This window comes from Scyliorhinus canicula, chromosome 5 (assembly GCF_902713615.1).
Source record: "Scyliorhinus canicula chromosome 5, sScyCan1.1, whole genome shotgun sequence".
NCBI lineage: Eukaryota > Metazoa > Chordata > Chondrichthyes > Carcharhiniformes > Scyliorhinidae > Scyliorhinus > Scyliorhinus canicula.
The window spans coordinates 29927019-29939463 of record NC_052150.1 but is presented as its reverse complement, the minus strand read 5'-3'; the positions used below and the strand labels follow the sequence as shown (position 1 = coordinate 29939463).

The window sequence follows — 12445 nt, the reverse complement described above, 5'->3', positions numbered from 1 at the left end:
TCTTTCAAAATGTCTTTGAAAGTTAGAAGGAGATGAGGAAAATCTGTCTAGCACAGCAAGTTGCTATGACCTGGAATGTACTGCCTGAAAGCAGATTCAGCAACAGCTTTCAAAATGGAGTTGGATATACACTGAAAAGGGAAGACCTGCAGTATTAATGAGAAAGAGCATGGTCATGGGATTGTTGAATAGTTCTTTCAGTATAAACTGGCAAAAATAAAAAGGCAGACGACATTAGATTTTCATAGGATACATCCACACGTACTCGAGGAATCTAGGGAAGAGTTAGCGGAAACCTTGGTCCAGATCTTTCGAGGGATGGCAAATATTGTCGGGTTTCCTCTCCAGGAAATTCTGAGCCCAGCTTTTTAAGAAATACAGGGCACGGCATCCACTGGAGAACTCCAAGGCAGAGAACAGTGGGAGGAAGATAGGCCACACACCCTTTTTATCGCCTAATGGTCCATTTAAATGTCCAGTCTTTGAATGATAGGAATGTGTGAGTGTATGAATGAGTAGGGCAGTAGTGTGGGTAAGTGGGTGAGGCGAGTAGGGTAGGTAGGTGGATGAGTGAATAGGTGGGGTGGATAAGTGAGTAGGTGGTGAGTGGATCAAGGGTGGTCAGGTCGGTCGAGTGGGATAGTGAGGTCTGGTCAGGAGGTTGATGGATGGTGGGGTTAGTCAGGTCTGGTCGGAGAGGTAGCTTGATGGACGGGGAGCTGGTCACATCAGATTCGGGGTGTAGCCGAGTCTCAAGAGGTAGTTAGGTTGAATCAGGGGATAGCTGGGTCATACAGACGAATTAGGAGTAGGCTACACAGCCCCTCAATAATCAAAGAGCTCTTCCTTAAAAATGTTCTACGATTCTGCTTCCACGACCTTTATGAAGAAGAGAGTTCCAGAGACTCTGGGAGTAAAAAATTCTCCTCATCTCATCTTAAATGAGTGACCCCTTGTTTTTAAATAGTGACCCTTGGTCTAGATCCTAAGAAAAGAGGAAACATCCATTCCACATCCACCCTGTCCAATACCCTCAGGATCTTAAAGGATTTGATTCACCTGCCTCTTACTCTTCTAAACTCCAGTGGTCACAAACCTGACCTCTACAACCTTTTGTCAGAACACAACCTGTCCATTCCTGGTATTAGTCTAGTAAACCTTCTCCAAACTACTTCTAATGCATTTATATTTTTCCTTAAATAAGATGACCACCCAGATCCCTCTGTACCTCCGAGCTCTGCAATCTCTCACCATTTAGATAAAATGCTTCATTTTATTCTTCCTGCCAAAGTGGACAATTTCACACTTGCCCACATTATAATCCATCCATCAGATTTTTCCCATTCACTTAATCTATCCATGTCACTTTGTAGCCTCCTTACGGTGTCTTCACAATTTACCTTCCTACCTATCTTTATTTTGTTAGCAAATTTAGTAACCGTACCTTCAGTCCCTTCATCAAAGTCCCATAATAATACTAATAATCTTTATTAGTGTCACAAGTAGGCTTACATTAACACTGCAGTGAAGTTACTGTGAAAAGCCCCTAGTCGCCACCTGTTCGGGAGGGAGACGGAGCACCCGGAGGAAACCCAAAGTCACCCGAGGCCGGAATTGAACTGGCATCCTGGAGCTGTGAGGCAGCAGTGCTAACCCCTGTGCCACCTTGCCATCCCCAATAGGACCTTGAACTTGGCATCAATATGTAATGAGTAGAATTGGGCTGACGCGTTACACCAGGGGTGGGCAAACTTTTCCGTGCAAGGGCCGCATTCAGAAATTCACAATTCACAAAGGGCCGCATAGTATATTAAGTAAAATAATTACTTCACCCGGTTATGATTCTGGGCGCCTCATATAGAACATAAAACAGTACAGCACAGAACAGGCCCTTCGGCCCTCGACGTTGTGCCAAGCAATGATCACCCTACTCAAGTCAACGTATCCACCCTATACCAGTAAGTAACCCAACAGCCCCCCCACCCATTAACCTTTAAAAAAAATTTAAAAAAAAAAAAAAAAAGTTTTTTAAAAAAAATTTTTATTTTTTTTAATGACTTGGTGGGCCGCAGAAATACCTTTGGCGGGCCGCATGCGGCCCGCAGGCCGTAGTTTGCCCACCCCTGCGTTACACTGATCAGTAGAAGTGCAATTTTATTGTTGTGATTTGATTATCTTTTTTTCTTTCCAGTGTGTCAATCTGCTTCAATTGCTGATATTGTTTTCGTTGTGGATGAATCAAGTAGCATTGGAAAAATAAACTTTCAGCTGATCCGCGACTTCCTCCACAAGCTTATCAGTGTGCTGGATGTCGGGCCTGAAAAGGTCCAAATTGGCTTGCTTCAATACAGCTCGATCACAAGACCAGTGTTCTACCTAAACACTTTTCAGAACAAGCCTGACATCCTGAGATTTGTCCAAAACATGCTGTACAGAGGAGGAGCAACTTACACGGGAGAAGCATTGAAACAGCTCAAACGGCAGTACCTTTCCCCCAGTTCTGGCAGTCGCCTAAATCAAGGTGTCCCTCAGATTGCGGTGGTCATCACGGATGGCAAGTCCCAGGATGATGTGACAGAAGCAGCCAGTGCCCTCCGACGTGCTGGTGTTTCTGTGTTTGCTTTTGGAATCAAAGATGCTGTCGAAAGCGAACTCCGCAAGATCGCCTCGTATCCCGCAGAAAGCTATGTCGAACTTCTCCAGGACTTTGACCTGTTAAAAAATATACAGAAGCGAATTGAGAAGAAGATTTGCGCTGAGGTACTTCAGCGGATTGCAATGGTTCCCGAACAAACTGAGCTACTTCATCAGGGTGAGGCCCGTCAGTTTTATTTTCTGGGGTGGCATATTGTTTAGTATGAACTGTGTGCCAAGATGGAGAAGGTGACTTTGAGATGAATTTTGTATTGAATTGAAGTGTTAATGGTCGCTTAGTTGGCAACACTTTCACTTCTGGGTCGGAAGGTTCAGGGTTCAATCCTCATTTCAGGATTTGAGTTCAAAAATCTCGGCTGAAACTCACGAGCAATGCCGAGTGCACTGTGACCTGTGTTCGCTGATGAACTGCCCCTCATTACACACAAGGCGCCAACTCCACTGGCGACTTCAGTTTATCGAACCTTGCTCAGGAAAACACCCACCTATTTGAAACGTTTGTTACATTTTACTGTCTCTTGTAATCTAAGGTCTTGTGACTTGATCGGGTTGCTCCCCCAAGGGCGTCTTTGGCCATAATTCATTTTAGTTGGTGTTTGCCAATGACTGTAACAAGGTACAGCTAAAGCTGAAACTAACAAATGTTATTACTTTGGATACCTTTCGCCAGACGGTTAAGGCTCTGACCGATACTTGTGTTTGCTAAACTGTCAAATCTCTTTCACTGATAATTTATATTTTATTGTTTTTAGTATTCAAACGAATTGTATGGTTTTATAATTTCTGTTGCTGCCGTAATTGGCCTCTTGGTCAAGTCATTATTGTGAATTAAAATTGATTGTCAATTGACTTACCTGGCTCAATAAAAGTGAATGAAATAAAACAAAATAAAATGTTGACTGCAGTGGTTTGCCGTTGCCTTCTGCAGTATGGATGGTCAGCAAACTCTCCTGCTCTTACTGCCTGTGATTGGGAATTTTGGAAGGATTCACAGGTCAATACTCAGCCTGTTTGACCATGTTATGAATGCATCCTCCATGTCCATTAAGTCCTGAATGTGGACTTGAATACAGAACTTCTGGCCCAGAGGTAGGGCTGCTAACATTATGCCACAAGACCTCCACTTGCAGAAAGAATATACTTTTCAGATCTACCATTGCATTAAGATTAAGAAATTGTAACAACGTGACTTCTCCATTAAGCCATACAAATTAGCAACAAAGTGCTGGCGTGTGTTGCGGTTTTTCGACACTAACTGTCCCCTTTCTTTTTTCAGGCTGCGTTGAAACTGAAGACGCTGATATATTTTTCTTAGTTGATGGGTCAGGCAGCATAAAACCTGAAAGCTTCCAAGATTTGAAACGATTCCTGGTACACATCATGAACATATTCAATATCGGTGCAGACCAGGTTCGTGTTGCTGTTGTCCAGTACGCAGACAGTGCAAGAATGGAATTCAAAAGCACACAATATACCCACAAAACAGAACTAGAGCGAGCGATTAAACGAATTGTTCAAATCGGAGGGGGCACTAACACAGGGCGTGCGCTAACCTTCATGAAAAGTATTATCATCGACGCAGAGAGAAGCCGGAAAACCAGAGGACGAAGTTTCCTCATCACCGTCACAGACGGAAAGTCACAAGACGACGTGATAAATCCTGCTGTAGAGCTAAGGCAACAGGGGGTCACTGTCTATGCTGTTGGCGTGGGAGACGCAAGCGAAAATGAACTTCAGCTCATTGCAGGTGCTGACGAAAGAGTCTTTTACACAGCCAATTTTGATGCTTTGACACATATCGAAAACAGCATTGTACGGGATATCTGTTCAAAGGAAGGTAAGACTTTGTCCATTTTATTTCAGTGAAAAGGGGTAGATTGTACATTGGGTTCCACACTTGTACAGTGCAGGAAGCATTGATGATGGAGCGATGCATGTTTGTTCAGTAATTTAGTACTTTGTTTGCCCACTTTCCAGTTGGAACACAATGCGGGTATGAACTCTAGATAACTTGGTCCCTGTCCAGTTGGTTTCCCAGCTTCATTGAGATCAGCCAATGTCAGACAGACGAGAAGCAATCCTGGAACAATCCTGATCTGTATGGCTCAGTGCCTTTATTGGTGTCTTTCTGAAGTCTTTGCCAGAATTCCAGCAAACTGAGGTGACAAGCATAGAGACGAGAATTTGTCAAGTGTAAGAACTGGAATCGAGGCATCATCCAAGACCTTCCTGATTGTACTGGGAGTCTAAACGATTTCTCATCGTAATTTCTTCTGTTGTTTTTCTTCCATCAAGAATTTTGGAAAGTTAAAATTTCCTTTCTCTTCTTCGAATTGCAACTTGGGTCTCAGAGAGGGGTGATTCTAACTCCGGGCGTGTAATCTGTGCCAGAAAGAGACCAAGGCCTGGATTTTCCGGTTCCCGCCACTGCGGGAGAGTCGGCAGCCCAGCCAAAAGCCCACTGATTTTCCTTGGGACCAGACAATCCTGGGGGCAGCCAGGGCTGGAAAAATCAAGTCCTTACTTGACAAAACAAAATGTGAAATTCTCCGAAGTGGAGGAGGCCCAGGAGATCCATCCACTGTTGGAATATGATTTACAGCATATTTAGAATCTACAGTATTGGGGCACTGAACAGGCACCTGTGCATCATTTATAATATGAGAATTTGCTAAGTTGTATTTTTGGCAATTGAAGTTGGGATTTCACTGTTCATGCCTCCTTCCTAAATAGGTCTCTATCTTTACCTCCTCCTGTAAAAGGAGTGTTAAGTCCATTCTGGGTTTTAATTCTAAAAGCCACTTGTCATCCTCAAGTACTTTCTTCACGCGTCAAATCTTCTTCCCATGCCAACCTGGGCCAATTGAGCTTCACTGTTTTAGTGTGGTCGGAAAGAGAAGCACTATTGGTTCTCTATGCGTGCTGGCTACTGGGCCTGTGATGCTGATTACAATGTTCCCATGTCTAATATGAAGCCAGACAGATGCACCACCTGGTCAATGGGAGGGAGCGGGAATTCAGAAGCAGAATGCCATGATTGGGAACTTGTGGAATGGATATCCAGTATTCAGTTAAGTAATAAGGTGAAGTGGAGCATTGAGGTAGGGCGAAGTGTGAAGGAGGTAACTGTGGCTGAGGAACCTGGGGTAAGGTTGCCTCATGAGGCCGAGAGGAATTGGATTAAAAATTAGACATTTGCCTGCAAGACATCTTCGGGCCCATGATCCACGCAGCTTGCAGGCATGTCAGACAGGTGGGGAGGTCATCACTTGTCCTGATCAGGCCTTGGACTAAAAGAGCAAATCATGTTGCAGTGAAATCATCAGGCTTTCGCCCTGCATATTTATAATTGGCTTACCACCTTGGGAAGGTGCCTTTCTGGCTAGCAAAAGAGCAGGAAGGCAACAATATCAGAAGAGATAAGGCATTCCTCCCTTTTTAACTCCCCCTGCCTTCTCACCTGGTTCTGGCATACAGAGTTAGCATTGAGCTCTTGAGTTTCAACATTTTTTAATCCAGTAATTTTTCAGTTCTTTGTGTTACTATTACCTTTATTCCTTCTGGCCAAGAGATTGCTGGCCTAATATTTGCAAACTCTTTATCATCCTGACATGTTGAGTGTCCAGTGGGCTATCTCAGTCTTCATTATGCACTGCCACCACCAAGTTATCTTTCTTAAAATATACACAGTTACATGGAAAGAGTTTAAAAATGACACTTTTCCCCATAACCTTGGAATTGTAGAGTGTCTCAGTCATCTCATGTCACAATATTTCTAATATATCAGATCTCTACCAGAAATTGGGCAGCACGGTAGCATTGTGGATAGCACAAATGCTTCACAGCTCCAGGGTCCCAGGTTCGATTCCCGGCTTGGGTCACTGTCTGTGTGGAGTCTGCACATTCTCCGCGTGTGTGCCTGGGTTTCCTCCGGGTGCTCCGGTTTCCTCCCACAGTCCAAAGATGTGCAGGTTAGGTGGATTGGCCATGCTAAATTGCTCTTAGTGTCCAAAATTGCACTTAGTGTTGGGTGGGGTAACTGGGTTATGGGTATAGGGTGGGGGTGTGGGCTTGGGAAGGGTGCTCTTTCCAAGAACCGGTGCAGACTCAATGGGCCAAATGGCCTCCTTCTGCACTGTAAATTCTATGACTATGACTATGATAAATTGCCCTTAGTGTCCAAAATTGCCCTTAGTGTTGAGTGGGGTTACTAGGTTATGGGGATAGGGTGGAAGTGTTAACCTTGGGTAGGGTGCTCTTTCCAAGAGCTGGTGCAGACTCGATGGGCCGAATGGCCTCCTTCTGCTCTGTAAATTCAATGAAAAAAAATTGAAGAATGACGAAGAATTTGAAATCTAACTTCTGTCAATGTTTATTTCTTTCAGCCTGCAGTAAGCTCGACGTGGCCGACATCATCTTCTTAATTGATGGATCAGGAAGCATAAATGCCAAAGATTTTCTGAAAATGAAACAGTTCATCAGCGTTTTAGTGAACAAAACCAACTTGGGGGTAGATAAAATTCAAATTGGTTTGGTTCAATTTAGCTCCAAGCCCGAGGCAGAGTTCCAACTTAATGAACATTCAGCAAAAGCTGACCTATTCAGAGCCATCGATGGCGTGCAGCAGATGGGAGGGCACACTTACACAGGTCACGCGCTGAGCTTTACAGCGGATTACTTTGATAAGGCTAGAGGGGGTCGGCCTGGTGTCCCACAGTACCTCATAGTGATAACGGATGGAGAGGCGCAGGATGAGGTCCTTCAACCAGCTCGAACCATAAGGGATAAAGGCGTCTCTGTGTTCGCCGTGGGCGTTTTCAATGCGAACAGCACCCAGCTTCTGGAAATTGGAGGAGCTTGGGATAAAGTTCACTATGTTGAGAGTTTTGATCTGCTGGAGGAAAAAGAACAGCAAGTTGCGTGGGAGATTTGCAGCACACATAAAGGTGAGTAAAAGTTTACAAATGACTTTAAAGACAATGGATGGAGTCTTACCTTTCCTTCACAGAGTGCGGCAGCGAGTGGGAAAAGCAGCTTTGAAGGCGTTGGCACCAACGGCACCTTCTCCACCGATTCGTTAGGAACATAGGGTGGAATTCTCCGCTCCCCACGCGACGTGGGAGAATCGCGGGAGGGCCTCCCGACATTTTTTATGCCCCCCTGGCACCCCCCGCGATTCTCCCCCCTCAGAAAAATCGCCGCTCGCCGTTTTTCACGGCGAACGGCGATTCTCCGAGCCCGATGGGCCGAGCGGCCAGCCCTTCACGCCTGGTCGCTGCATTCGTGCAACGGGCGCCAGATGCCCGATTTGGACGGGAGCACCGCGACTGTGCTCGGGAGGGGACAGGCCCGCGATCGGTGCCACCGATCGTCGGACCTGCGTCCAAAACGGATGCACTCTTTCCCCTCCGCCAACCGGCAAGATCAAGCCGCCATGTCTTGCCGGGCGGCGGTGGAGAAAGACGGCACCACGCATGCGCGGGTCCGTGCCATTTGCGCGCTGATGTCATCCGTGCATGCGCCATTCGGACGTCAATGGCACAGAGATGCGCCATTCGGACGTCATTTCCGGCGTGACGAGGTCGCGGCCGGGAACGACGGGGGCCCGCTCCTAGCCCCCAGAGTGGGGGTGAATTAGGTGCGGGGAGCAGGCCCCGAGGCTGTTGTGAACCTCAGCCGAGTTCACGACGGCCTCCGCGATTTTTGGACCCAGCAGAGAATTCCGCCCATAGTGCAGAAAACCTCAAGGGGCGGATCCCCTGATGTCACACTGGCAAGGTGGGCTCTGATTGAGCACGAGCCGCCGGCAACTTAGTTTTATGAAGATCAGGGCACCATTTATAAAGGCTGCACAAAAGTAAAAATGGAACCCAGCCTCCCAATGCAATTGCACCCCCCCCCCCCCCCCCCCCCCCCCGGCAGTGCCAGGTGGGGAGCGCCAGACATGACCCTCTGCCCCATCCCCTCGAGTGATGCACCCGCTCCTCCGGTGGGAGTCTGTCTGCCAGATGCACGCCGTGGGAGATCAGGGTGGGGGGAGGGGAGATCGGGTGTGAAGGCCTGACAATGGATTAGAAGTGTATTAGAATGATGTTCTCGACGTTAAACGCCGCTGTTACATTATGCCACTGGCAGGGGTGAGGACAATCGCTACACGACTTTCCACCAACGTAAAATGCGATTTGGGCCTTTCGCGAGAATTTCCGCTCTTGTTAACTAACCTGCCCGAAAAGAATGTCAGCGGAAAATCCCAGGCGGACCTTGCACTTGCTTTTCAAAAGGAGTAGTTCTTGCACCTATCACATCAGCGATAGATATACTACTTGTTAACAAATGATGATCAGGCCCCTCAGAAATGGCACAGTTCAAGGATGTCTTTCTCCTTTTAAGTCTTATGAGCATTAATTCAACTGTCTCCTGAACAGTGTATTTTTAAACAGGTTGTTGACTGCAGTGAACAAGCACACACATTTGAATACATTAAGCAGCATGTTACAAGAAGAACTGTTAGTATTTTACCGAATGTGAGAGCAGCCAAATCGGTTTCCAATTTAAAGTTGCTTCAGAGGTAGAGAATTAAACAATCCAGCCCCCTTTAGGCCTGCTCGATCAATCGATCAGATCATGGTTGATATGCACCCCAATTCAATTTTCCCAATGTTGTTCCCTATGCCATGCCCTCACCGAACAAAATTCAACTAATCTCAGCTTTGAAAGCTCCAATATTCACAGACATTAGTGGAGACATTTCCAGTGTTTTATTATCCTCTGTTTGGGGGGGGGGGGGGGGGGGGACATGCAGCCTGACAATCTGATGAGCAGATCTTCCTTCAGTTGAAATTTAATGGTCATTTTGATTGGTCATAAGCTTACTTACCGGAAGGAGAATCATCAACCAGCCATGAATAAATACGATTCATTTTCCTTTCTGTGCCTTCAGCTGTCTAGGTTTAAGCTGTGGAATTTCCTACCAAAAGCCCCTCTATCTCCTCCTTTTTTACCCATTTCTTTGGTCACCTGTCCTAATGTGATTTGATGGCTGGGGTTTCCAGACCCCCCCCCCCCCTTTGTAATGGTGGAGGCAGCCCATCACTAATTGGCGGCGTGATCTTCCTAACCCGCCAGTGTCTGCACGGCTTTGCATGCCCTGCGCCCTCTGCTGCTTAGGAACGTGCTGCAGGGGGGTGGTTGCCATCAGCTGGGCCGGAGGGTCCCCCCGGCAGAAAGGGTCGGAAAATTTTGGTCGCTGGTCAACTTTTGTCTGATAACACACACTTCTGTCGAATGCCACTTTACCATGTCAAAGGCAGTATGGAAATCATTGTCGATTTTATTATCACTTCACCTTATGTTTAGAAAAATAGACCAAACAAGTGGTGTATTGAATGAAATTGCTTGTAAAATGACGGGCACTGTGACGGCTAAAAATACCCAGTTGATGTCTGTTTTTTTAAATGATCTGTTTTTATGTTGTTTTTTGCTGACAGATTGGTGCGGGGCACAAGTCGCAGACATCGTTTTTGTAATCGACGGATCAGAAAGCCTTTCTGCTTCTCAGTTCAATCGCATGAAAGACTTTATGGTAGAGCTGGTGACTGGTTCTGATGTTGCTGCGGACAAGGTTCAATTTGGAGCTGTGCTGTACGGTGATAACTCTCAAACTGTCTTCCAACTCGATCAGTTCACAAATAAAGACGGCATCCAGAATGCAATCAATGGAATGAATCCCGTGGGTGGATCCACCCACACAGCAAAGGCCCTCAATTATGCTAAAGGCCTTTTAGACCCGGTAGAAGGTGGCCGAAAACAACTTGGGGTGCCGCAGTTCCTCCTGCTCTTTACCGCCGGCAAGTTGGAGGATAAGCAGCAACTAAAATCTGCAGCTGAGGTCATCAGAAACTCTGATATTAATATTTACGCTATCGGTGTAGAAAATGCAAATAAAAATCAACTGCTGCAGATTGCTGGATTGCAAGATAACCACTTCTATGCCCTGGAGTTTGAAACCTTGGGACCCCTGATGAAAGCCATGTCCAAGAAATCCTGTGACGATTCTAAGCCCGGTATGTGATTTGGGAAAACCGAATGGGTTCTGTCAGTACCGGGGGCAATGGGTGGGTAGATGACACTGTTTTCAGTGTGGGGCAAAAGAAATGTGGGTGGGATCGGGGGAATGGGTTGCCAGGCCCCTCTACCCTGTTTCCTTCGACTGACATTCCACGATTGCTGGGAAATTGGAAATCCAGCCTGTCCATTCTGGACTTACTCGTGTAAACATTCTGAATTTAGCTAGTTTGGTGTCGGTTGACGCATATCCGCCTCTCTCCACTCTAAGATCATCCAGAGTTAGGTTAATTGAAATAAATGTGTCTAGCCTTGAGATCACATTGGCCAACGTTTGTGAAGAAGGCAATGGGAGGAGAATCCATAGAATCCCCACAGTGCCGATGGAAGCCATTCGGCCCATCAAGTCTGCAGCAACTCTGCAAAAGAGCACTCTACCTGGGTCAATTCTCCCGCCCTATCCCCGTAACCCCGCACTTTGATCACCGGACCTGCACATGTTTGGATTGTGGGAGGAGACCGGAGCACCCAGAGAACGCAGACACAGAGAGAATGTACAAACTCCACACAGACAGTTACCCAGGGCCGGAATCGAACCTGGCGCCGTGAAGCAGCAATGCTAACCATTGTTCCACCGTGTTGCCCCTGATATCTGGGCTGGGAATCACCAAAAGCGTGGCTAAGTGTTCACGCCAGCGTAAATACTGGATTGTTTCACGCCGGCGTCAATGGGCCTCTTGGCCCAGCGATTCTGTAGCACACAGGGGGCCAACGCAGTGCCGGAGTTCTCCACACAGCTCAGGCGGCGATACACGGCCCTGCATTGCCAGCCTCAGGTCCACGCATGCACGACGCGGACCCTTCCGCGCCGGCACCGCACAACATGACGGAGCCACACAGCGGGCCGGCTTGGAAGAAGGTAGGCCCATCCCCCCCGTATCGTGCGCGCCCGACGATCCGTAGCCTCCGAAGGCGGGCCTGGCCATCGTGGAAGGCCTCCCTGGAGCCTGATCCACCAACATGCCCCCCCGCCCAACTAGGACGGCCAACGCGGCCGCGGGTCCGAGCTCCCGCTGGATGGAACCATATTAGAACCACGCCGGCGGGAACTCGGACGGTCGACCGCGGAGAATCGCCGCGGGGGCCTCTTTCAACAGCTCCCGACCGGCGCCGCTTCGACCGCGCACGCATGACAGGTGGCAATTCTCCGGCCGCCGGAGGTTTGCGTCCGGTGTCGCATCCGATCGCGGGTCTGAGGCCCCATTCTCCGCCCCCATGCCAAGCGCGATTTGGGCACAGAGGCTCGGAGAATCCGAGCCCTGATATATTTGATATTTTGCTGATTGCAAATATGGCAAGGGTTATTTTTACCCATATTATGTATTCAAACACTTTGCTTCCTTAGAAATGCTGGATGTTTGGAGATTCTTTTTTGTTCATTCATTGGAAAACTCCTTATCCAACCCTAATTGCGCTTGAGAAAGTGAGCCATTTTCCTGAACCTCTACTGCCCTTGGGAACAAGTTTCGAGATTTTGACCTGGCAACAATAAATATTTCCAGGTCAGGATGGTCAGGATGTAACTTGGAAAGATCTTTCATGTGGGGGTGCTCTCATGCACCTCTATTTGGGAGAGTTCCTGAGTTTGCAAGGTGCTGTCGAAGGAACCTTTGGCAAGTTACTGCAGTACACCGTGTGGATGGTACACTCTGCTGCCATTGTGTGC

The 12445-nt window shown here is 47.4% G+C and overlaps 1 protein-coding gene across 1 annotated transcript in view; it reads left to right on the top strand.

The window, feature by feature from the left end:
* LOC119965586 (collagen alpha-6(VI) chain-like) overlaps positions 1 to 12445 on the top strand; it is a 190159-nt gene that overhangs the window by 46748 nt on the left and 130966 nt on the right. Inside the window, 4 exon segments of the mRNA XM_038796377.1 lie at positions 2192 to 2812; positions 3932 to 4492; positions 7041 to 7601; positions 10143 to 10718. Of these exon segments, the coding sequence (XP_038652305.1) occupies positions 2192 to 2812; positions 3932 to 4492; positions 7041 to 7601; positions 10143 to 10718 (2319 nt within the window).